Raw genomic sequence first — 27,629 nt, forward strand, 5'->3', positions numbered from 1 at the left:
GACCTCTGCCAAATCCATATATTAGACAACATATATAAACAACAAAAATAGCTACAGTTTTGGCCAATAGATTGGTGAAAATCTTATAGAATACAAACTTAAAAATAATTAAATATGTTAAAAGGATTATTCCATTGCTGACAAGGAGTCAGTGAGGGGCCACTCGTAAGCCTGGCTGTGGAGGAATATGTTTAGTCTTTCTGACAAGAAGTTTGTCAGTATTTATTGATAGCTGTAGAGAAGTTGATCCCCTCTGGTCTAGTACTTTAATAACTTGGAGTTTCTCCCAAGTGACAAGAACAGGCTCATTGCTGAGTAACTTTCCAATAGCCAAAGTGAGGAGACCCTGAGACTGCCCAGCTATGCTTGGTGGGTAAATAGAACATGCAACACTCTTCCTTACTGATTCTTTTCCTCCCCCAGACACTCTTTCCTGGTTCTTGTCGCATGTCAATACAGTGCCATTACACTATTCCATCCACCTTCCATAGCCTTTCCCTTCTCTCTAATGACCCATCAGTAACATTTACATCTAGGTTCCACATATGAGAGAAAACATGGACTTTGCCTTTCTGAGTTTGGAATGCATGTCTAGTCTGAACTCTTAAGATAAATGAACTGCCTCCCCCCCCCCCCGAGACAGACAGTATTAAAAAGGCATCCTTACTGTTAGCAGTCACGATGGAGCACTGTGAGCCTCTCTTCATCTAGTCCTGCTCATTCCCCAGTTTAAACATGATTCCTGGAGCAAAGCACTGGAGAGCCTTGAGCCACCTACGTCGCTGGACCCACAGGCTTAGGCTCCTCACTCAGGTCACAACCAGCCAGAAGAGGTGTTGGCTCCCTTGGATGCTTACATACTCATCCTCTCTCCTCACCTTTGCCCTTAAATTTCTTAAATATATATTTGTTTAGGAAATACATGAAAATATCACTGAACATTAGATGTTGACTCCCTTCTATGCCTTAATAAGTTACTCTGAGATAACGAGTGTTGCTTCCCTTTCCTCTTCTGTATGCATATGTATGGGGCACATACTGTCCTCAAGGCTAACTTTCTTCCTCGTGCCCTCAGACTATGGAGGCTCCTACTTCAAGAATTAATCAAGAGTTGTACTGAATGGTAGAACCAGTAAGGCCACCATAACATTTACTTCTTTCTCCATTTCCAGGATTTTCACATAGCCTCTGGTGCCCAGGGTAGCCCACTAATGAGAAGTTACCTATTTCATGGTCCATTTTATGGTGTAACTTTTCTCCCAAGCCCACAGTGACTGGATCCTAACTAGATGTGCTGCTTAATGAACGTTTTCTCCAGACTCCTGTTTTTTTTCTGTGCTTCTTTTACTTTAACTTTTAATCAGTTCTAAGCGGAGAGACAGATAAAACTCTAGAGCTATGGTTGAAAACACTGAGAGCTCCTGTTAAACTTATTTAGTGAGTTTAGACATTTCCTCCTAAGCAAGACACACATCCATCTGGACCTCAGCAAAAGAACCTGCATGTATCCACAGCCGTCCCTTATTCATTCTGCCTAAAAGTAAATCTACAAGAAATCAGTTCTTTAAAGATTTTTTTAAAAACGCTTTAATTATGTGTATGTGGGTACCAGGCCCACCGAGGCAGGTGCTGGGGCCCCAGGCACTGGGGTTACAGGTGGTTGTAACCTGCTGGGTATGTGTGGGTGCTAGGAACTAAACTCATGTCCTCTGCATGAGGACGGCATGTTTTTTACCTTCTGAGGCGTCTCTTTGGCTAAAATTAATTTTAATAAGTTATTTTTACTTTTGATTCTGCCTAAACCCTGAGTTAATCAGGAATGATTACAGTTAGAAGTTGAGAGCAAAAGGCTGCATTTCAAGAAAACCTTTGGTGTGAAATTTCTGGAGCTAGGGTAAAACCTTGCTTGGTTTTATAAGTTCCGTTGTTTGGCTTGTTGGCAAATTCAGTCATCTGAAATGAACACTCACAAACAGGAGCCGCTGAGCACTGTGTGCTTCATTGGTTACACAGCTAATAAGTCTACAGATTTGGGATAATGTTGAGCCTTCTGCAATCTCTCATCATAGCATGATGAGACCGGGACCTGGGAGACTGTATAGAGCCAGATAAACCCTGAAGCACTTGTCTGTTCCAACCAGATTTGCATTACAATCTCCAGTGACCCTGGAGAAGATAAGCAACGTCCTGTCATTTAATGGGGCGTGGTTAGTCCCACGTACTGCTGTTTGCTAGATGGGATGGTTCTCAAGGAGAGAAAATAAATCTTAAGTATTCTCCCCCTCCCCCAGAAAAATATCTTACTTTTCCTGGCATTCATTTATATATGCCTTTTAAGAGAATTATTTGATGGTTTGAAATGCTCCATGTAGGAGTCAGAACCATCTGACTGGGCAGTTTTCCACAGAGAAGCCTTCGTTCACAGTGTCAGAATACTGATGGAAATTTTTGGTAGTTGTCATGTAGAAATACTTAGCACAGGCCAGAGGTGCATGACTCAAGTCAAAGTTATTCTCCATTCAATCTTCCCATACGTGAAAACACAATGAGAACAGGACTGTCTGGCTAAAGTGTCACCATGGATACAAGTTCTCTGGTCTATTCGTGCAGCTGTGCTCGTTTGTGTCTAAAAAGTTCATACTTAAGACGTTAGTGTTCCCCACATCTTTCACCTAATTAGCTTCCTTCCAAACTTCCTCATTCTTTTCATACTTACTTCAATGCCTTTTCACAAAGACACTGCTCAAAGAAACAAGTCACACTTGGCTCATCTGAGAGTATTTCAGATAGTAGAATATGTGCTCTCATTGTCACTGCGGTCTGCAGGACAGTCCTCCTGCCAAGTCCCTTCCTAGCACCTACTCTGAGAGAGCCACCAGTTTTCCTCTCCTCAGGCACAAAATATTGGGGTTGTCACTGAATTTTTTCATACATCCCTGCCCCCTTAGAGTCATCTAATCTTGTTCTCCTGAGTGAGATGGAGTTTCTTGTCCATCGTGGATCCAAATCCTATTCTTGTTCATTTCCTGTCCTGTAACTTGGTTCCTGTCACTTTACACTGACCCTACCTCTTGATTATAATCTGAATATGTTGCCACAAAAGCCTTGCTTATTGTTCCATGTGCCCTCTTTCTTAGGTGTGGAGTTCTCAAAGCAGTGATCAAGGTCTCTGTGGTTTCGCCTGTATTAACCTTTTAGAATCCATATCTTTAGAAAAGCATTTCTGCCTGCTTTCCCTCATTTCCATATGCAAATAATAATAGACTCTATCTTAGCCTATGCTCAAAAGTATTATGAGATTAAGCAACAGATGTGGAAAGAATTTGGAGACAATGAGGGCTGTGTAGTGGCACCAAAGTCATACCAGATCATACACGGAGAACTGCATCAAGAGAAAATACTACATTTCTGTATAACCTTGGGTATGGCCCTGCTGTCACCTACAAATTATCCACATGATCTGTACAAATAAAATGGAGATACCTGGGTGATTATATGACTATATGGAGGTAGCACTTGTATTTAGAAACACTTGTGAACAATTCTACAATAAAAAGTTGTAACACTTTGGTTAGGAAGCAATTTTTTTTATTGGCACCATGCTCTAACCAACTCTACCAACCAGCCTATAAAGCAATTTTTGAAATATATAAGAATGTTAAAATGGCTAAGTGTTATATTATTATACTAACATGAAGTTATTCCTAATTTCAATTTTCTTTTATGCAATACAGTAATGTACACACACACATTACATTTTTTAATGCAGGGCCTTGTTGTGTAGCTTTGGCTAGCCTGGAAGTTGCTATGTAGAAAGGGCTTGCCTCCAATGTGCAATGGTCCTCCTGCCTCTGCCTCCCAAGTGATGAGATTACAGGCATGTCCTGCCACACTTGGCTTCCTTTTTATACTTATCTGTATTTCTGAACTTAAAACAAACAAACAAACAAAAAAACCAACACTTCGTATTTGTTTGACAAAAGGCCCAAATCCATTCTATGAACAATGGAGTAATCTTCTGTAATGCTATTAAACATTAAAGTTTTTAAAGATATTATGAGTTTTTCTCATGCTTCTGAAGGTATATAGGACTTTTTGTGGTTGTCTGCTGACACTGACAAACAATTTATTCATGCTTAGTTCAGATAAAGTGTTGGAATGGAGAGATGGCTCAGAGGTTAAGAGCACTGACTGCTGCTCCAGAGGTCCTGAGTTCAATTCCCAACAACCGCATGGTAGCTCACAACCATCTATAATGTGATCTGATGCCCTCTTCTGGCCTGCAGGTATACATGCAGGCAGAGTACTGTATACATAATAATAAATAAATGCATCTTTTTAAAAAAGTGTATTCTGTGAAATTTCTGAAAAATATCAATAATGGAATGTATTTCGAGTACTTTGTTTTGGGATATATTTATTTTATTGCTTCCTAGTTTTGGACACTATGTGGAAATGCCCTGACTGCAAAAAGAGGGATATTTGGCAAAACAGGAGACCTTCAGACTATCCTTTGCCTTGCATGTGCCAAAGAAGACATCACATACTCTGGTGCTTTAAATGGTGACATCTATGTCTGGAAAGGGCTAACTTTAGTCCGCACTATTCAAGGAGCACATAGTGTGAGTATTACCATATGGAGCTTGGGGATGACACACTGAATAAGGGACGGCCACACATCTCCATGTCTCTGCCCTTTGCTTTACTGTAGACCTCACCAAGCAGTTGAAACATTCGTGAAGATTTCTCAGGTTGCTTTTGTTACCTGAAAAAAAATGTCCATACTAAATCAACCTTCACATTAACTATTAGTTGGCTGATTAGTATTATTCGTCAGTAGAAGTTTGATATAAGAACACGTCATCACATCTTAACCTACAGGCTGGCTGCTCATGTCCTGGGATCTTGTTAACCTCACAGCCTGCTTCACTAGGTCCAGGCTGTTCAGCTTTGTGTTTTACTTTAAGAGAATTAAATGTAAGGGATAGAGAGACCCTTAACAGTGGTTAAGAGCAATTCCGCTTACAGAGACTAGGTGCAGTTCCCAGCACCGACATGGCCCAATGCCTTCAAATCGATTCACATTACTTCTTTTAGTGCTGGGGACTAAGCCCAGGACCTCACACACTAGGCAAGTCCTCTGTCATTAGCTGCATCTCCAGACTGCATTACTCTGACCACGAAGACAACCTTAGGCAATTCAGTGAAGTAGTTTAGATACTTGAGAGCCTTCCTTGTTGTCTATGGTGAAAACCATTTTCTTGGCTTCATTGCCAAACAACTTAAAATAGTTAAGAGGTCAGAATTTGTTTTCATTCATTAAATGAGCTGCTTCAGTAATCACTTAGTCTTTACATGGGATCTTTTGTCAATATAATGTAATTGTAACAGTTTTGAATAAATCACGTAAAATGGTTTCCAAACTGACAGAATCTAAGAATTTTAGACATTAAAAGGGAGTCACCCCATAGCACACAACATGCTGACACAATACTGTTTGTGCTCTTCAATATGTCAGGAGTGATATCTTCCTGAGCTGTTGAGGTGCGTCTCAGGCACCTCTACATTTGTAAAAAGGTGTTGCACACATGTGTGCCTCTAGTCTGTGTCTTTACTTGATGAGTTTAGACTGAAGTGTGACATCTTTGCACTGTCTTTGTTTTAGAAGGCTCAGTTTTTATATATAGGAATTTGATTCTATATCTGCTTTAACCAACGTATTCATAACTAACATTATGAGCAGTGGCGGCAGCAGTTTTATCAACTTAGATGTGTTAGTGATATTACTTTGCTTCCTGGAGGTGGTTATAATTATTGTGATCTAATTGAGATGAAGTATGTTGACATGCTGTCAGATCTCAACAGAAAATAGCATCTGCTTTTATTTTGTCTTGCTCTGTTACCTTTTAATATAGAGATTCAACAATAATGGCATTTATGATTGCAGGATTGAGTTTTACCTCTTCTAATTGGCAGGCTGGAATCTTTAGCATGTATGCTTGTGAAGAGGGCTTTGCTACTGGTGGGCGAGATGGTTGTATACGATTATGGGACACTGATTTCAAACCAATAACCAAAATTGATCTCAGGGAGACGGAACAAGGATATAAAGGTAACATTTGCATCAGTACTTACCATCTTCTCTAAGGGTGGTACATACAATGTCACATTTTCTAATTTTTGTTTAAGGGGTGTAAAAATAAGGGCTGGAGCAATGGCTTTACATCTGAGCAATGGCTCAGCTGATAAGAGCATTTACTGCTTGTGCGCAAGACCTGGGTTCAGTTTCAGCATCTTCATGGTGGCTCACAACTGTCTGTGATCTAGTTCCAGGGATCTCACACCCTCTCCTGGCTTCTGTGGGCATTAAGCATACACACAGTACATGTACATGCGTGCAGGTGTATCACCCATACAAATAAAAGGTTTAAAAATAATTAAATACCTGTTTGTATTTGTCTTATTCTATGAAGAACTTAAGGGTTAACAAATATATTGAATACAAGATCCAAAGTATGTTGAAAATGAATTATCTTTCTCCTGCTTGGCACAAAGATACAGTGGTCCTGTAGCAAAGGCAGATATCACTACAGTAAAGATGCTGAGTAGTTTTCCAGAATAGGGGAGTATTTTCAGTGATGAAATGAATTTATGGACAAGGCCATATGCTGGCCACATGCAGCACTTGACTGGCTGGGGTAGACTTCAGAGACCAGAGAGAAGAAAACATGGCCTGTGTGTCCTTCAGGCTGTCTTCCTTAAGCAGTGTTGTTTCCAATCAAACTTTATTTTTAAATTTAGCAGCTGAGCAGTGAGCTGGATGTTGCAATTCATCTTGTACCACAGGCTATCTTATTGCTTCTGCCATTAACTATGTGATTCATCTTGCACCACAGACTACCTTCTTTCTTTTTCCATTTACTGGTTCCTTCTTACAGGAGTTATGGATGCATAACATCAGACTTCATAGCAAATTGTAAAATTTGGTTTCCACTTTACATCATCAATTAGGACAGGGTCAATGTCCTTAAATTCTCTACAATAGAATGTGGTTTTGAGTGTCTTTATCCAGAAGAATATCCAAATATGTAGAGGCTAGTTAGTTTCCTAAGAGCCACATAAAAAAAGCAAAGCCAATCACCCAAGCAACAGCAGACCCCTACTCTGTGAGCACTCACAGAGTACAGGGATGGAAAGAGCGTAGGAAGGAACAGAACAGACAGATGGAGACAGAAGCATCATCAACAGAATATAAGAGATGGAAGAGAGGATCTCAGGAATAGAAGACACAATTGAAGATACTTATACATTAGTCAAAGAAAATGTTAAATCTAAATGTCCTGACACAAAACATCCAAGAAATAGAATGAAAAGACCAAACCTAAGAAGAACAGGAATAGAGGAAGGAGAAGACTCCCAGCTCCAAGGCCCAGAAAATATTTTCAACAAAATAGTAGAAGAAAATTTCCCTAACCTAAAGAAGAGATGCCTATAAACAGATAAGAACCTTACAGAATAACAAATAGATTGGACCAGAAAAGAAATCCCTCCCGCAAAATAATAATCAAAACACTAAATATACAGAACAATGAAAGAATATTAAAAGATCCACGTGGAAAAGGCTCAGTCACATATAAAGGTAAACCTATCAGAATTACACCCAACTTTTCAACAGAGACTCTAAAAGCCAGAAGGGTCTGGGCAGATATCTTACAGATACAACAGATGCCAGCCCAGACTACTTATACTTGGCAAAACTTTTAATCACCATAGATGTAGAAAACAAGATATTTTACAATAAAAACAAATTTAAACAATATCTATCCACAAATCCAGTCCTACAGAAGATACTAGAAGGAAAACTCCAACCCAAGGAAAACACCCAAGAAAACACAGGAAATAAATAACCTCACATCAGCAAAACCAAGAGAAGGGAAGCACACACATCACACACACACACACACACCAAACACCAACATCAAAATAACAAGAATTAGCAGTCATTGGTCATTAATATCCCTCAATATCAATAGACTCAATTCTGCAATAAAAAGACACAGGCTAACAGAATGGATGCAAAAACAGGATCCATCATTCTGCTGCATACAAGAAACATACCTCAGCAACACAGGTAGACATTATCTTGCAGTAAAGGGCTAGAAAAATGTTTTCCAAGTAAATGGACTCAAGAAGCAAGCTAGAGTAGCCATTCTATTATATAATAAAATAGACTTTCAACCAAAATTAATCAAAAGAGATGAGGAAGGACACTTCATACTCATCAAAGTAAAAATCCACCAAGATGACATGTCAGTTCTGAGCATCTATGTCCCAAATGCTCTCATCCATAAAAGAAATATTACTAAAGCTTAAATACCACATCAGACCCCACACATTAATAGTGGGATACTTCAACACCCTACTCTGACCAGTGGACAGATCATCGAGACAGAAACTAAACAGAGAAACATTGAAACTAAAAGATGTCATGAATCAAGTGGACCTAACAGATATTTACAGAACATTTCACCCAAACATAAGGGTATGCCTTTTTCTCAGCACTTCACAGAACCTTCTCCAAAACTGACCATATACTCAGACACAAAGCAATCCTCAATAGGAAAAAGAAAATTGAAATAACCCCTTGTATCTTATCAGACTACCATGGATTAAGCTTGATTTCAACAACAACAGGAACAAGAGAAAACCTAAAAACTCATAGAAACTAAACAACTCTGTATGACCGTAAGGTCAGGCATGAAATAAAGAAATTAAAAACATTCCAGAATTCAATGAAAATGAAGGCACAACTTACCCAAACTTATAGGAATGCAGTGCTAAGAGGAAAGTTCATAGCACTAAGTGTCTTCATAAAGAAATTGGAGAGTTCTTATACTAGAAATTTCAAAGCACACCTAAAAGCTGAAGAACAAAAAGAAACAAACACATCCAAGAGGAGTAGATGGCAGAAAATAATCAAACTCAGAACTGAAATCAATGACTTAGAAACAAAGAGAACAAAACAAAGAATCAATAAACCAAGAGTTGGTTCTTTGAGAAAAATCAACAAGATAGACAAACCCCTAACCAAACTAACTAAAAAGCAGAGAGACAGTATCCAAATTAACAAAATCGGAAATGAAAAGGGGAACATAACAACAGACCAAGGAAATCCAATGAATCATTAGGTCTTACTTCAAAAGCCTATATTCCACAAAATTGGAAAATCTAAAGGAAATGGACAATTTTCTTGATAGATTTCACTTACCAAAGTTAAATCAAGATCAGGTAAACAATTTAAATAGTCCTATAACCACTAAGGAAATAGAAGCAGTCATGAAAACTCTTCCAACCAAAAAAAAAAAAAAAAAAAAAAAGCCCAGGGCCTGATGGTTTTAGCACAAAATTCTACTAGGCTTTCAAAGAAGAGCAAATACCAAAACTCCTCAAACTATTCCACAAAATAGAAACAGTTGGAACATTGCCAAACTCATTCTATCAAACTACAATCACCCAGATACCTACACCAAAGACTCAACAAAGAAAGAGAATTTCAAACCAGTTTCCTTCATGAACATTGATGCAAAAATACTCAATAAAATACTTACAAACTAAGTCAGGCATGGTGGTGCATGCCTTTAGTCCCAGAACTTGGGAGGCAGAGGCAGATGGATCACTGTGAGTTCAGCCCAGCCCAGTCTACAAAGCGAGTCCAGGACAGCCAAAGCTACACAGAGAAACCCTGCCTCGAAAAAACAAAAATCAAACAAACAAACTCATAAACTGGATCCAAGAAGACATCAAATATATAATCCACCATGATCAAGTACGCTTCATTCCAGTGATGCAGAGATGGTTCAGCATACGAAAATCCATCAATGTAATCCACTATATAAACAAGATGAAAGAAAAAAATCACATGATCATCTCATTAGATGCAGGGAAAAAAAACTTTAACAAAACCCAATACCCCTTCATGATAAAAGTCTAAGGGATACAAGGCCCTTACTTAAACATAATAAAGGCAATATACAGTAAGCCAATAGCCAACATCAAATTAAATGTAGAGAAACTCAAAGCAATCCCACTAAAATCAGGAACAAGACAAGACTACCCACTCTCCATATCTCTTCAATATAGTTCTAGCTAGAACAATAAGACAACTAAAGGAGATCAAGGGTATACAAATTGGAAAGGAAGAACTCAAAACATCAGTATTCATAGATGATAGGATAGTATATATGTGACCTCCAAAATTCTACCAGAGAACTCCTACAGCTGATTAATACCTTCACCATAGTCACTATATATAAAATTAACAACAACAACAAAAAATCAGTAGCTAGCCCTCCTTTATACAAATGATAAATGGGCTGAGAAAGAAATTGGGGAAGCAACCCATTTCACAATAGACACAAACAATAGAAAATAGTTTGATGTAACTCAAACAAAGCAAATGAAAGACCTGTATGATAAGAACTTCAAGTCTCTGAAGAAGGAAATTGAAGAAGATATCAGAAGATGGAAAGATATCCATGTTCATGGATCAGTAGAATTAACATAGTAAAAATGACCATCTTATGAAAATCAATCTATAGATTCAATGCAATTCCCATCAAATCTCCAACACAATTCTTTACAGATCTTGAAAGAGCAATTCCAAACTTCATATGGACAAACAAAAACTCAGGATAGTTAAAACAATCCTGTATAATAAAAGAACTTCTGAAGGTATCACCATCTTGATTTCAAATTGTACTACAGAGCAATAGTAATAAAAACAGCATGGTACTGGCATAAAAACAGACAGGTGGACCAATGGAATTAAATCAAAGACCCAGAAATAAACCTACATACCTATGGACACTTGATTTTGACAAAGAAGCCAAAACCATGGAAAAAAGATGGCATTTTCAGCAATGATGCTGGTCTAACTGCATGCAGAAGAATGCAAATAGATCCGTGCTTATTATCCTTCACAAAACTTAAGACCACATGGATCAAAGACTTCAATATAAAACTGGATACATTAAATCTAATACAAGAGAAAGTGGGGAATATCCTTGAACTCATTGGCACTGAATACCAGCAGCTCAAGCTCTAAGATCAACAATAAATAAATAGGACCTCATAAAACTTAAAAGCTTCTGTAAGGCAAAGGACACTGTTAAGAGGACAAAATGGCAGTCTACAGACTGGGAAAAGATCCTCACCAACCCTACATCTGATAGAGGGCTAATATCCAAAGTGTATAAAGAACACAAGAAATTAAACAGCACCAAACCAAATAACCCAATTAAAAAATGGAGTACAGAGCTAAACAGAAAAGTCTCAACAGAGGAATCTCTAAGGGCCAGAAACACTTAAAGAAATGCTCAGCATCCTTAGCCATCAGGGAAATGCAAATTAAAACAACTCAGATTCCATCTTGCACCTGTCAGAATGACTAAGATCAAAAACTCAAGTGACAGCACGTGCTAGCGAGGATGTGGAGAAAGGGGAACACTCCTTCATTGCTGGTGAGAGTGCAAACTTGTACAACCACTTTGGAAATCAATATGGTCTTTTCTCAGAAAATTGGGAATAGTTCTACCTCAAGATCCAGCTATACCACTCCTGGGTATATATCTAAAATATGTTTCACCAAACCACAAGGTTATTTGCGCAACTATGTTCATAGTAGCTTTATTTGTATTAGCCAGAATCTGGAAACAACCCTGATATCCCTCAACCACAGAATTGATAAACTATTGTACATTTACGCAATGAAATAGTAAAAACAAGGACATCATGAAATTTGTAGGCAAATAGATGGAACTAGAAAAGATCATCCTGAGTGAGGTAACCCAGACTCAAAAGTACACATATAACAGGAACCTAGCATAACGGTCACCTGAGAGACTTCATCCATCATATAATGGAAACAAATGCAGAGACCCGCAACACACATTAGCTGGAACTCCAGGAGTCTTGAGGGAGAGTTAAGGAAAGGATTGAGAGGGCTGGATGGGTCAAGGACAGTATAAGAAGACTTACATAACCAACTAACCTGGGCCCATGGGGACTCATAGAGAGTGAACCACCAACCAAAGGACATGCATGGACCGGTCCTAGGGGCCCTCTACACATATCAAGCTGATGGGCTGTTTGATCCTGTTTGGTACTGCGGGTGGGGGTGGGGGTATGTAGGAAGTAGGTAGGAGGGTGGGACTAGAAGGAGAGAAGGGAGTGGGGTTGTGATTGGGATGTAAAATGAACAAATAAATAAATGAATAAAAAAAGAAAAAGAGAGCAAAAAGTTTTATTCAAGGTATTGCTGCCCCATATCCTACTGTACTCATGAATCCCAAATCCTAAACCTTTTCAGACGGATGTGTTTCAGGGAATGTCAATTCTGGAATTTTCAAGATGGGAGAGAGATTGGATGTTAGTGAAAGTTACTGTCATTTTATGGACAAGGAGACGGAAGCACGGGCTTGGTAATGTCAAGATAATCACAGACTTAGGGCCTTAATTCATCTCACATGAACTCTAATAGCACTTTTTACATCCCATTTTTAAAGCAAATTGGTGATCTGGGTGAAACAATGAGGTTATCATGGTTAGCAGGAAAAAGTTAAAAATAATTTTAAAGTGTGTCAACCAAAGTGAATTACTTCTATTGTGATAAAATGTCTTGACCTAATTGTAATAGAGTGTAAAGGGAATATAGTAATTATTCACTCAACACAAGATATATTATTCATCTATTCATTAAAGATTTATAAAGCATCTGCTGAGATGTGTGCTGAAGGGCTAAATAAGCAGTTTTGAAAAGCAGGTTTGAGTCATTCTTACATTTTTCAGGGGAGAGCTATATTTTTAATTACAGAAACACATATTAAATAGTTGTTGTGTCTAATGAGCTATAAATTGTGATTCCAAAGAGATCTGCATCAGGAAAATCATAAAGCAAGAGCTGGAGGCTTTGGCTGTGGTCTGCAGGGCACAAGATAGCCTTTTGTAGGCTTGTTACCATGTTTGTTGCTCCCTTCCTGGTCTGAACCATTGTTGATCACATGGGATTTCAACAGTTGCTTTGTCATCTGTATCCATGCATTGTTCTTTGCCCAGCAGTTTAAAGGACTGTGTCTGTAAGAATTGAATTTTGTGGAAAATTGGGGGTGGGGGGAAGAGAAAAGGACCTGGAAGGGACAGGAACTCCACAAGACCAACAGAGCCAACTAACCAGGGCCCAGAGGGGCAGCAAGACTGAAGCACCAACCAAGGACCACACAGGAACTGGACCTAGGCCCCTTACACAGATGTAGCAGATGGGCAGCTCAGGCTTCATGTGGGTCCCCTAGTAAGGGGAGCAGAGGTGTCTCTGACATGGACTCGGTTGCCTGATTTTTTTTTTATCACTCCCCCCTTGGAGGGACTGCCTTGCCAGGCCACAGGGGAAGAGGACATGCTCAGTTCTGATGTGACTTAATATGCTGGGGTGGGTTTGTGGGAGGCTCCCCTTTTCTGAGGAATAGAGGAGGGAGGAAATGGTTGGACTGAGAGGAGAAGAGAGAGAGAGCTACAGTTGGGATGTAAAGTGAATAAATAAATAATTAAAAATAAAATAAAAGGCCGGGCATGGTGGCGTATGCCTTTAATTGCAGCACTTGGGAGGCAGAGGCCGTCGGATGGCTGTGATGGTCTACAAAGCAAGTCTAGGATAGTCAAGGGTACACAGAGAAACTCTGTCTAAAATAATAATAATAATAATAGAAATAAAAATAAAATAAGATCAGCACCCTTTGTCTGCAATGTCCCATCTCTCCTTGAACCTTTTCTCCAATGAATCCTGCACTGACTGACCTCATTTGAAATTGCATTTTGCTTCCAGCCCCTGGGCACTCCTGATGCTCCTAACAGTACCATTTACATATGTGTCCTATCCATGGTCCTTGTTTTTGTCAACTAGGCTGCAAATCTCTTGTTCCCTGATGCCTCTGGAGGGCTTATAATAGTGCCCTCCCATGCTTGGGAGACCTTGAAACAGCTCAGATGAGTGGAGATCACATTCTGACTGGAGTGTAATAGAACTAAGGGCCAAACCAGCTTAAGGAGAAACACATAGTTAGGTTCCTTCATGGTAACCCTCCAAGGATTTGGATAGAAAGTCCTAGGAGGAGCCTAGGGACATGAGGACTGTGATTATGTTGCGAGTTAGCAGGGTACTTTTGCTTTGCCCAGACGGAAGCTGGAGGTAGCTAGGCCAGGAGAAGTACTTTGAGTATTGGTATTCTGTGGCTTTTGTTTCCTGTGCTGTTTGGCAGCAGCCTGTTACAATAAGTTGTATCTGTTTGGCCTATGAAGCCAATAACTGATACAAGAGACTGAAACTTAATTCAAAGCTGCAAGCACTAAGCTGGGCAAACTCTAAACTGCTACTAACCTAACAATAAACTAAACTAAACTACTCTAATCCTTATAACCTACATATATCCCAAGCACTTGCCAATCTCATGGTCCTTGGGTGGCTTCTCTCTTCTGTCAACTCCCAACTCCTCTTCCTCTCCAGAAAGTCCCGCCTTCCACTTCCTGTTCTTCTGCCCAGCTGATTGGCTACACAGTGCTTTATTGACAATTGTTACATCCACTCAAGACATTCCTCCACAGCAGCCAGTGCTGGCAGTAGGCGGGCAGGGATGGCAAAAAGTGATGCCTTCTGGTGTTTATAGTCCCTATGCAGGTCCTGGATGCCTGTAGTTCCTCAGCCATCAACACTGGGCACTTATAACACTTGGCACAGGGTCTGAGATCTTGGCCCAACAGGTTTGACAGCCCTCCCCTGCGCCCACCCCAACCCCCAAGAATTCTCCCAGAGCCCATTCTTTCTCTTCTCTGGATCCTTACTGCCTTTTCTTTCTTGCGTTTCCACAACCTTCTCTCTCTTACTGTCTCTCTGATCCCAGCGCTCTTTGTCATCTTGTTCTGGCAGCTCTTGAACTGTTTGGCTGTTTGTTCAGCTCTCTTCATCTCACTGCTTGACACTTGTGCAGCTCAGCCTGCTGAGTGCTCAGCAACTGTTCCTACCTCTGCTGCTGGCCTCTGCTGTTGCCACATCTCTGCTGCCTTTACTTTTCCTTTCTTTGTGTTACAGTTCAGCCCAAACTGGTGAAAGCAAGAAAAGCCCACTTGGGAGAAACCTTCATTGACCCTAAAATTGGAACACCAGCACAGGAAAATGTTCACCCAGTTGACTCACTAAGTGAGCCTGGCAATCTTTTTTCCTAGCCAAAGTAGAAGTGTTTTGGACCAATTGTAACCTTGTCTCTTTAGTACTATTTAAAGCCATAGAGGTTTGTGTTTGGGTTAGTCACAACCTTGCAAAAAAGCCTAATATAATTTTAAAATTTTATTTATTCACTTTACATTCTGGTCATAGCTTCCATCCCACCCCTCCTCCCAGTCCCACCCTCCCTCCTTTTTCTCCCAAAGCCCCTCCCCTAGGGAGCTCCCCCTTCCCATCCACCCCAGCTCATCAAGTTACATCAGGACTGAGCATGTCCTCTTCCCCTGTGGCCTGGAGAGGCAGCCCTGCCAGGAGGAAGTGTCCATATCAGGGATAGCCCAGCTCCCCTTACTAGATGACCCACATGAAGCCTGAGCTGCCCATCCGTACATCTGTGTAGAGGACTTAGGTCCAGTCCATGTGTGGTCCTTGGTAGGTGCTTCAGTCTCTTCAAGCCCCTCAGGGCCCCCGTTAGTTGGCTCTGTTGGTTCTCTTGTGGAGCTCCTTTTACCTCTAGGTCCTTTTCCCCTTTACCCAATTTTTCCAGAAAACTCCCCACACATTGCCCAATGTTTGCAGTAAACATAGGTACACAGTATTTCTTTGTTATATTGATTTCATGTCCTTTGAGTAATCTAAAAAAAATATAGCTAGATCATATGGTTTCCTTTGCCGTACAGGGTGTTTAATTTTGTATAATCCCATGTGTGAGTTTTCTTTTGTAGTTCCAGGTCTTATATTTAGGTCTTTGATCCATTTTGAGTTGATTTTTGTTTTATAGTGAGGAGTAATGGTCAAGTCTGTGAAAAAACTGAGCATTCAGTTTTCCAAGACCATTTATTGAAGAGAAACAGTTGACTATGCTAGTTCATTTCTGGGATCTTGTTTTAGTTTTATTCATCTGTTTGTTTTAATGCAAATGCTTTGTCATGGTAGTTCTCTGTGGAATGCTTCTGGCCCTGAGTAGAAAAATGATATTTTTGTTTGCTCTAAAGATTAGAACATCACATACTGCTATCAGTTTTTTCCCTTAAGAGTTAAGCTAACTGGACCTTTAAATCAACTGGCCAGGAGTTCACCCCATAGGAAGTCTGAATCACCCCAAGTCATGCTAAGGAGATGGGAGGAATAATCATCCCCTTAATGAGAAAATATACTTATTATCTCATTAATTAGTTAATTAATTAATACAATCACATCCTCCCCCATGTGGCTTGCCCAAATACTTCTGAAGTTTAACTCATAAAAGCATAACTTTTAAATGTGTTTCTCAGGGCACTCTGGGCTTTCTCACTCATTGTATGAAGTTATCCATCCCATTTGGCCATGCAGCAGTGCTGCCACAGATGCCGCACAGGAAGAAGGGGTGACTGACAGAAGCTGCAGCACTTCCTCTATGGTGTGTACATTCTGTGCTGTAAGATCCCTAGGGTATTCTGAGGAATAAAAATGGTCAAAAAATGAATAGCGGTGAAGAATCCAGGTTCTCATTGCCCTTGCTACTACTGTGCTAGAGTTCTCTCATACCCTCCCAGAAGTCTACTCTGACTTAGGTCTCCAGCTTGTCACAGAGATGGCCCCACCTATAGTTTCTCTTTTCTCTATAAGCCTTCTGTTCTCCCACCACCACCACCCCCAGTCTGCCCAGGTCTGATCTCCACTTTCATATCTCTGTGTTTCCTCTCCTCCCTTATTCCCTCTCTTCATCTTTTAAAGTCACAATTAGTGTTAATGATCAATTCTTTAAATTCTTATTGTAATCACTTCTGATGTTTGCTTTCCTTTAAAGACAGTAGGGACAATTTCACTCATTAATTGACTCACTAATCGGACTTCCCTGTTGCCTGCCTGTCTTAAGCAAAGGACTTCTAATCAAAGGGACAGCTGGATTACCCACCCTTATACAGCACCAGTCACCTTAAACACAGTACAGATGCCTTGAAAAACTACACAGCCACCACAGCTGTTTGCCCAGGCTTATAGATCCTGTGGTTTAGAGTCTATTATAGTGGAGCAAACGCAAAGTGGCAGAAATAGGAAGCCGAGGGCTCACGTCTTGACCCACAAACATGAAACAGAGAGAGCAAACTGGAAATAGTATGAATCTTCATAAACTATAAAATCCCTCCCCCAGTACAATCCTTACTCCAACAAGGCCACACTCCCTAAGTCTCTCCACACAGGGCCGCAAACTAGAGACCAAGTGTTCAAATGCAAAAGACTATGGGGAACATCTGATTCAAAACAATACTCCCACCTGTTTCGTTGTGTTTTCCCGCATTTCTTTGAGGAATTTATTTTATTCTTTTAAGGCCTCTATAATTTTCATAGTCTCAGATTTAAGATCATTGTCTTGTGATTCAGATATGATAGTATCCCCAGGGTTTGCTGTGGTAGGGTAGCTGGGTTCTGGTGGTATCATAAGGCCCTGGGTTTTGTTGCTTGTATTCTCCCACGGGCCTTTAGCCATCTGGTTGTCTCTGGTGTTAGCTGCCCTGGTGGTCCCTGACGGTAGTGGGTCTCTGGGGTTGTATGTAGAGTTGGTGGTCCCAGATGGCAACAGTCCTCTGGTTTTTCTGGGTGGAAGTAGGGCTCCAATTCTACAGGGAGAACTGGTAAGCTCTGCCAGTCTCTGGGATTGCAGGTGAAGATGGGGCCTGGTGGTCCTTGATGGCTGCTGGTCTCCAGGGTTGTAGATGGCAGTGGGGGCCGGGAAATGGCATAAGCACAGGAGCTGAGGTGCGGGGCACAGAGGGCTCTCAACAGACCATGCCACTGCTGCGGGGCACTGGGCAGGCCATGCTGCTGCTGCCGGGCTCTGGCACGCAAGAAGTTGGGGGAGGATCCTCACCTGTTGCTTCTTGATGAGTATTAGTTTCCAGGGTTTCAGGTAGGGGTGGGGCCTGGGAAAATCTGGATATAATTTCTCACACACTGCTGGCTGGAGCTCCATCTTCAGAAGCCATGCAGCTGCTTGCTTACCTTTATTGCTGAAACTTCCTCCTTTCTTCCTCATTCAAAAAGGTGTAGCTCTGTTTCTCTTTTTGTTTCCTGCCTCCCAGCAACTGCTGAGGCTTAGCTGGCTCTGTTATTTGTCCGTCTAATAAAATTATGCTTAAACTTCCTTATATGTCTGTTTCTAACCTTCTTATTAAAGAGTCTAAGAACCCAACAAAGGGAACCATGAACTCTAGCAACAGTGCAAGTGATTGTGTTCTTTTAGAGGCATCTTACCTTACTTTTCATATTTCTTATGCTCCTGTATCAAGATGCACTTGTCTTGTAATTCAGTTATCGTTGCTACTTTTGTGCAGGTGCAGGTGATCATCTTATTAAACAGCCTGGGATGCTGGCTTTACTTGTAGTTGGCACCACAGCATATTCTCTCTGTAGCTTTGTTGGGTTATTTTGTTTGAATGGTTTTGTTTGTTTGTTTGCTTCGGTTTTTTGTTTTTGTCTATAATAAATGACTGTTGCCCATAGTGTGCTCACAATAAAGTCAGTGATCTACCATTTCTGCAGACCACATATGTGTAGGGACAGTAGCAGCTGAGGCAGGTGTGGTGCACACAGCAATGAGAGTGCATAGCTCATTGTATACCAGCTCATGTGTAACTGCTCCTGCAGTTGGAGTGGTGGCACTTAGGTGGCCCTAACCAGGCATTAAGGAATTTCTCTCCTGCTGTTCATGCTGACTGGGCTAATAGCAAAGGCTTCTGGCACTGGTGGACCCAGCAGTAGCTAAGGATCTGAAGTTCTCACTCTCTGACCAGTCAGCAGTTCTGACAATAGTGCACAAAGGTAAAAGCTATGCCAGGAACCACGGAGGCCGGTGTTAGCAGGAGCCTAGGTACTCCTTGTTGCCGTTTCATTATAAGGGACCTGTGGCCCTTGGAGCACAAGGCTCCATAAGCCTGAGGGTGAGGCAGCAGTGAGACGCACTGGCACCCTTCTTTACCTGTGAGCCACAGGTACTGCACCACAGTGCAGCATTACCTTTTCTCTCAGTCTATGTCTTCAGTCTCAGGAGGTACGTCCCTGAACCCCTGGTTCTGAAGGGTTTTTACCCTTTAACTTCTCTGTGGTGAGACACCTGGGTCCTGCAGTTGTAATGATGGGTTACGATGGGTTTGCAAGGCATCTGTCCCCCACCCACACCCCTCCAAGCCAACGTAATGGGATGTCTGTGGGGTCCTAAATTCAACCAGCAGTTTCCTTTAAAGACAGTCCCTGCCCGTAGCACTGGGAAGTGTCTGGTGAGATAGTGTGAGCTCTTTTCCCAAAGCAAGGCTGCTGTGTGAGAGCAGGCAACTTCTCTCAATGCATCACAACCCGTAAGGACTCAGGCTTTCCCACAGCTGGGGTCTCTAGCATCTGCACTGACAGCCACCTCTCTCCCTGAAAACAGGGTCCCTCCTGCCTGACTCTGCAGCTGGTGCCTTGGCAGGTGCTGGGTGGTTGCTTTCTCTATGATGTCATCCTGGGTTTCTGAATCTCACAATTTTACTGTCTTTTTCCTGTTGATTTCCAGTGTTTACCCATACCCACCTCAAAATGTCACTATGCATTGTTATTTCAGTTATTTGTGAAGGTAGGTGCTCATTTTAGTTACTGTTATATTGCTGTAGGAGACGCCATGACCACAGCAACTCTTATAAAAAGAGAGCATTTAACTGGGGCTGGCTTACAGTGTCAGAGGCTCAGTCCAGTATAGTTATGACAGGAAGCAGACAGGCATGACACAGCAGTAGCTGAAAGTTTGTATCCTGATCTCTGGGCATCAGGCAGAGGGAGAGAGAGAGAGAGAGACAGAGAGAGAGAGACAGAGACAGACAGAGAGAGAGAGACAGAGAGACAGAGACAGACAGAGAGAGAGACAGAGACAGACAGAGAGAGAGACAGAGAGACAGAGACAGAGAGGCAGAGACAGACAGAGACAGAAACAGAGAGACAGAGACTGAGCCTAGCGTGGGTTTTTGACACCTCAGAGCCCACCCCCAGAGACTCTTAGCTAGGGTTGCATTGCTGTGAAGAGACACCATGACCATGACAACTCTTGCAAAGGAAGCAATCAACTGAGGCCAGCTTACAGTTTCAGAGCTTTAGTCCATTATTGTTATGGTGAAGCACATAGTGCTCAGCTTGCTCCTTTACATTAGAGATCTACAAAGAGCCTCCTTATGGAGGAGGCTTCAAAGGTGGCAAACCAACCATTGGGCAAAATGTCCTTGTTCCTGCCACAAACAGAATCTGCCTTAAAATGCGCAACTTAGATACAGGCAGAGTCGACAGCCGCGCTCTGCCAAGTCAGGGTAAGCAAGTCCTCAATAGTTCCTGCCCTGCAAACAAGTCTGGCAGAGATATTAGGCCAGAAAGCTGAAGATGAGGCTCCAACATTATAAAGTGTATTGGGTGACTGGTCAGGCGGTAAACTGTCTTAAGTCAATTTGTACATTTTGGAAGCTGCTAACCCACACTGCTGGTTCACTTAGGATTTTAAGTTTTATTCCTTCTCAAGTCTCTGAGGGGCATTGAAGACAAGATAGTATAGTTTTACAACCAAGCTTAGTTGATTAGGGGACAAGATCGTCTTAGATTAAGTTAAAGAAGTTAAGCTATTAGAGTTGAGATAGGATAGATATTGAATTTCATTCGGAAATTTAGACCCAACAAGACAGGAAAGACACTTCAAATGGGACGAATGCAGATGGCCAATTCACTATGAATGTAACATGTATAGAACTCATTATTATCATGATTGTCACATGGTTCTCCCTGCTGTATGTAGTTTGTTTTATACATGTGTAATAAAATAAATGTATTTTTAAAAAGAGTGAACACTAATAACTATATGACATAGTCAATACTGGGCTGTTTTGGGATCTCCCCTGTGAACACAATTAATTAAAAACTTGTCAATTTAGCCTCAGGTAAACTTTTCAGACAAGGGCAAGAAGCAGCCACAGTCTTCACCAAAACATCACAAGAACAGTTTCTAGGCCACATTCTTCTCCTCTGACACTCTGCAGCGCTCCCACAGTTCAAATCACCCTCAGCACCACTGTCTTCCATGTTCCCACTGGTATGGCCCATTAAGTCCCTCTTAAAGTATTCAGTTGCTTTTCCAATCCAAAATCCCCAAATCCACATTTCTCTAAACAAAAATATGGCCGGCCCTATCATAGCAATACCTCAGTCCCTAGTACCAACTTCTGTTTTAGGGTTCTTATTGCTGTGAAGAGACATCATGGGAAAAAAAAATCTTATAAAGGAACACATTTAATTAGGGCTAGCAACAGTTCCTGGAGTTTTAGTTCATTATGGCTACAACTAGAAGCATTGTAGTACGCAGGCAGACATGGCTCTGGAAAACTAGTTGAGGGTTCTACATCTGGAAGCACAAGCAGCAGGAAGAGAATGGGCTTGAGCTTCTGAGACTTTTCAAAGCCCCCCCCCCCGAATTACACGCCTCCAACAAAGGCACACCTACTCCAACAAGACCACACCTCCTAATAGTGCTATTCCCTATGGGCCTATAAGAACCATTTTATTCAAACCACCACAGACACCTTCTTCAATAAGGCCACAGCTACTCCAGCAAGGTCACGCCTCCTAATCCTTCCCAAACAGTTCCACTAACTGGTGACTAAGCATTCAACTATCTGAGCCTATGGGGGGCCATTCTTACAGTGCTAGACACCTCTATTCAGCTCTCCTCCTCCCCCTCCTCCCTTCTCTTCCCTTCCACCTTCCCTACCTTACTTTATGCCTTCTGTTTCTATTGTTTTGAGGGACAGAATCTCACTTTGTAGCACAGGCTAGCTTTGACTTATGGGTGATCCTCTTGCCTCAGCTTCCTTATTTAGTGCTGGGATTATAGGAATTAACTGTTGGCTGGCTACTCAGTATTTCTTAATTATCTGAGAAACCCTACATTCCTATTTTATGCTGAGTTCCAAGCAGCCAGTCTTTCCCTTGGGCTGTCTGTGCTCAACAGTCTCTGGGGGATGCTAATCTTCCTGTTATTTCCTCCAGGTTCTCGGTTTTGTCCTCAGCATCAGAAAACCTGTCTGTGTCAGGAGCTTCCAAAACCTGGCTGTAGACTCAAGTGATCTACTTCTTCTAAATAGCTCCAAAGCCCTGCTATACATCTTTATACCTTCAAAGTAAAATCTATATTCATTTTCTCTCTCTCTCCTCCCTCCCTCCCCCCTCTGTCTCTGTCTCCTACCTTTTACCCTCTTTTACTCCTAGGCAGTCCTTGGAATCGTATCCTTTGTAAGGTTGATATACACTCCATTGGAGAAAATGGTCCTACCTTTCCCAGCAGGTGTCACTTGCAAATAGCTTCCTAGTTAGGGGTAGGACTTTGTGTCCTCTCCCTTCCCCCAGCGCTGGACTTGCCTAGTTTGTCCCTGTGCAGGTCCTGTGCATGCTGTTTCAGTCTCTGTGACACTGCTCATATGTGCATCAGTCCTCTTATGTCTAGAAGATGCTGTTTCCTCGGAGTCAGCCACCACCTCTGGCTCTTACAGTCTTCTGCCACTCCTTCCACCTAGATGCCTAGCTTTAGGGGAGGAGTTTGATGAAAACATCCCATTTGGGGTTGAGTACTCCAAAGTTTCTCACTTTCTGCACATGGCCCAGTTAATTGCCACTGCAAGAAGATGCTTCTTTGTTGGTGCACTAACCTATGGGTCTAGTAATGCATTGTTAGGAGTCATTTTATTGCTATGTTCCTTTAGCAGAATTTAGCATTAGGTTTCCCCTAGGCCCAGGACCTAGCTAGTCTCAGATTCTTAGCCACTTTAGCAGTGTCAGATATGGGTGTCATCTCATGAAGTAGGCCTTACCAATCAAAATGTGGTTGGTACTATGGAATACTACTCAGCTATTAAAAACAAGGAATTCCCGAAATTTGTGGACAAATGGATTGATCTAGAAATTATCATAATGAGTGAGTTCACCCAGAAGCAAAAACAGACAAATGGTATATACTCACTTATATCAAAACACTAGTCCAAGGGATACGTACCATGAAAAACTTTACTTACCAAGAAAGTTGGTCAGAGGAGAGGACATCCTATTGAGACTTTAGGCGAGAGTAGCATGGAAGAATGGGGAAATAGTAGGATCCACAGGGTCCTGGAAACATACAAGAAGAACTTTATGACAGACAGATCTGGGTCCTGGGGTCCTCCTCAAACTAAGGCACCAGCCAAGGAGAATATAGGCAGTAAACTTCAAACCCCTACCAAGACCTAGCCGACGATCATGATATTCTCCACGGTTGAGTGGAGAGTGAGATCTGACTCTCACACGAACGCTGGTGCCCCTTTTCTGACCACGTCCCCTGGATAGTGAGGCCTGGCGGCACTTAGAGGAAGGATAGCAAGTTACCAAGAAGAGACTTGATATTCTAAGAGCATATATAGGGGGAGGAGGTCTCCCTCAATCACAGACATAGGGGAGGGGAAAAGGGGGAAGTGGGAGGGAGGGAGGATTGGGAGGAAACAGGGGAAGGACTAACAGTCGAGATGTAATAGGAATAAATTAATAAAAAATGTAAAAAACAAAACAAAACAAAAAAACAAAAAAAAAATGTGGTTGGCTACTCCTATAATTTTGTGCCACTATTGCATCAGTATGTCTTGCGGACAGACCTTAGGGTTTGTAGCTGGGTGATATTGATGCTTACTTCACTCCTCCAATAGCATGCAGGGTGCCTTCCAGCACTGTGAATGCCAGTCAACAGGGGTGAAGCTTCTAGGCAAACACCCCATTTCTTCATGTTCAGTGACCCTCCACCTGATTTTTTTTTTTTTTGATACAGAGTTCCTCACTGAACCTGAAGGTCAGTGAGCCCTGGGGTCCTCCTGTCTCTCTCTCCCCATGCTGGGGATTACAGGTGTGTGCCTCCATGCCCACATAGTGCTGGGAATCATAACTTGGGTACTCTTGCATAGCAAGCACCTTGGCCCACTGAGGCCAGTGTAAATGTGAAATTTCTGTGCTGTGGTCCACAGATACTTATCTGGAGCCCATTATGGTCCACAGAGTTGAGAGTGTCTGTGGTCTCAGCGCCATCCGAGGGAATCCTTACTGCCCACCTGCAATGCTTGCTTGTTGGATTTTTCAAACAGCTCTTCTGGCTTTTTGCCTAGACTCACTAGGTCTTGGCTTTTCTAATGTACTGGGGTGGAGTTTTCAACCTCAGCCGGAAAGCCATTATTTAAAATCAGCTGGACAACACTCTAGCTAGGCTTGGGAGGCAGTGTTTTTCAGCCTTGGTGCCTGACCCACCCATGCCACTCCACTCCACACCAACTGAGAGGAAGTCTGGTGGGTCCAGGTGCTTGGATGAACTGGAAAGGTCACCATGTCATCATGTCTAAGACAAGGGGTCTAAATCACGCTCCTCCCTGAGGCCAGTTTGCCTTTCTCCAGTCATAAAAGTAGGAGAAAGGCCATTTTAGTTCAGTGGTATTTTTCTATGTGCTAGACCACCACTCTGCCTTCTGAGAGCTTGCAGCACAAGCGTATCAGAAAACAAACAAAAAATCAACTGAAAGGCAAGGAGTATCTGCCCATCAAGGGGAGGAGCAGGTGGCCTGGCGGCATCTTCAGGGCTCCTGGGTGACTTCCCCATGGGGCATGAATCTGACCCACACAGAAGACCTGCTAGATAGAGTAGTAACTTACCTTGATGAGCTCATTTCTCAGATGTAAAGCTCTAGGTCCAGTGTTGGTGTTGAGGCCACACCGTGCTGTGAAGTGGGATGGCGTCTTCACTTACAGCTGTGGTAACTGAAGATTTGAAAGGTTTAGTAGGTTGTGGTGTTCCTAGATACAAGGGCTGGAGAATAATATATCCATCTACTCAATTGTCTTGTGGGAAGTAAGCATTGCCCTTTAGCAGTGAGGCACGTGCCAGTTCTGATGGGCCAGGTCCCCTCAAGCTGGCCTTGGGACTCTAGCAGAGAGCTTTGGGAGCTTTCCAGAAGGAATATAAAACAAAGACAAATTAAGAATGTGGCTTCTGCTTTAGGGGATTTTTCAGGTTTGGCTGGGTAGTTTGCTCTCTACTGCCACCTTCTGCCCAGAGCTCAGGCCAGCGATCTGCCTTTCCCAACATAGTACATAAGGGGCCAGAAATGCAACACAGACACCTCACTGCACTGTCCAAAATATCCACAGTGTGCATCCCAAGGAAAGATAGCGTTTCTGTGGCAGCTTTTCCTGCTTTCATTTTGCTGCTAGCAAGTTTCTAACCTTATTCCAAATAGTAGCTTGTTTCCTGACTCCCAAAGCAGAAGAAAAAGACAGCTTAATTACAGATGCAGTGGCTATGTTGGCCAGCCCAGTGTGACTACAGTCTGCTTCTCTGTACTTATGTCAGGGATGTGAACTGCCTGGTTGGACAGGAGAATGGAAGTTCTGCTGGCCTTTTCAGGGATGTATCACTCTGCAGGGCCTATCAGAACCACCTGGGAGAGGCCATAAGGCTCAGTGAAGGCAGATTTCAGGTGTGTCTAAGAAGCTTGGATCTAACTCTCTCCCACTGATGTGTCCTTGGGAAGCAATTCCTCTTTAAGATGGTTATCTAACAAAAGAAAGCTACCCAGTGCCCTTAAGGGCCCTTACGTACGGTAGGGCAGCCCGTCATGACAAAGATAACGTGTCTAAGAACAGAAGCCTGAGTTGGCGTCTGAGAGCAAATGCTGACAGCTCACTAAGCATGGTATAAATGGCAAATGTGTACATTCCCTTTTCTCTCTCGCCCCCACTTCTTTCTTTCCTCTTCCCCCTCCTCTTTTTCCTATTTCCTCTCCCTTTCCCCACCGTATTCACCTAGGCAGTGTTTGTCACCTTAGCCCCCTTGCTTTTGCTAAGTGTTAAGTTTCCCTGAATAACTGATTAGTTCATTAGAAGCTTTTTTCAAGGAAGTATATAAAAATGCAGATTGGGAGATGTGAGTGGTGTGCTTGTGTGCTTGTGTTGAAGGAACCAGCCCCCTTAAGGACCCCCATTAAAGCCAAAGTCTGGGAAAATGTAAAAGTCAGCCTACTCAGTCCTCCCTTAAAGGCCCCCGTTAAGGCCAAAGCATGTACATTTCTAGAGGGTCCAGCTTGAACCAAGAACAGACAGATATCAGATCACTGTATGTGTGTGGCAGGGACAGGAAAAACCTTGAAGAGTCCAACTTGACTCAAGGTCTCAGTCTGTGCTCAGGGTCCAGCTGGACTCAAGGACAACCAGCTGTGTTTAAAATTTCCACTACCCCTCCCCAACTAAAAAAATTTCTAAACGCCCCCGTGACTGCTTCAACCAATCTTTTCCATAGGTTAACTTGCCCGTCCACCCATTATCCAAACACCAAACGCCAAGACTTGTAACTCCCTGCTTGCAGCTTTTCTGCCCAAATGCCAACGAATCACATACTGTAAAACTCATTTCTTTGTCTAAAACCTATAAAAGGCCTGTGCCTCTGTTTATTGGGGTCTGCAGCTTAAAAGATCTGGACAGACCCCATCGCGATGGCTCAATAAATTCCTATTCCTATGCATTTATATTGACAACGGACTCCGTCTCTTAGTGAGGACTCCGGGAATAGACTAGAGATCTCTCTAGAGGTCTCAGTCTTACAGTGTGTGTGTGTGTGTGTGTGCGTGCATGCACATGTATGTGTATACACTAAATATTGATGTTGTGTTCTTTTCAACTACACTCTGCCTTATGTTTTGATATAGGGTTTCTCACTAAACCCAGTGCTCACTAATTATGCTATGCTGCCTGTCCAGCAAGTCCCAGGGATCCTCACAGCTCCCCAGAGCTCAGCCAATAGACATATGCCATCGTACCCAGCTGTTTATGTGGGTGCTAAGAATCACACTCAGGTCCTGATGCTGCACAGCAGCTGCATGATCACAGCCCCTCTTGAGCTGCCTTTTTATTTTAAGACAAAAGTTGTGTGTCCCTTAGTGCTTTTCTGGGCTTTTTCACTGTCCTCCCAAAAGTTATATAATAGAGGTAGTAGAAGAATAAATGTTTGCACACTGTACCAAATAACAAGACACAAAATATCAGGTGAGGAGAGTTACCTCACATACAGATAGCCTTGTGCCAAAAGAAGGAAGGAAGGAAGAAAGAAAGGGAGGGAGGGAGGGAGAAAGAGGAAAAGGAGAAAAGGAAGGAAGGCAAGAAAACAAATGAATAAAGTACCTCATTCATCCCTTGAAATCCACAGACCAGGATTACAGATTTTCAGAAATCCTAAGCCACCAGTCATTTTTCTGATATCCCATCTGACTTAGCATTCCTTGTGGGTTTAAGAAAAATAGATTATTCTGAACATCTATGC

General features: G+C 42.2%; 1 protein-coding gene across 1 annotated transcript in view; it reads left to right on the top strand.

Moving 5' to 3' along the window:
* Eml6 (EMAP like 6) overlaps nucleotides 1-27,629 on the top strand; it is a 252,970-nt gene that overhangs the window by 128,110 nt on the left and 97,231 nt on the right. The window contains exons 5-6 of the mRNA XM_051164815.1: nucleotides 4,437-4,622; nucleotides 5,977-6,112. Of these exons, the coding sequence (XP_051020772.1) occupies nucleotides 4,437-4,622; nucleotides 5,977-6,112 (322 nt within the window). The remainder of the gene's footprint in view (nucleotides 1-4,436; nucleotides 4,623-5,976; nucleotides 6,113-27,629) is intronic.

Source organism: Acomys russatus, chromosome 22 (assembly GCF_903995435.1).
Source record: "Acomys russatus chromosome 22, mAcoRus1.1, whole genome shotgun sequence".
NCBI classification, from domain to species: domain Eukaryota; kingdom Metazoa; phylum Chordata; class Mammalia; order Rodentia; family Muridae; genus Acomys; species Acomys russatus.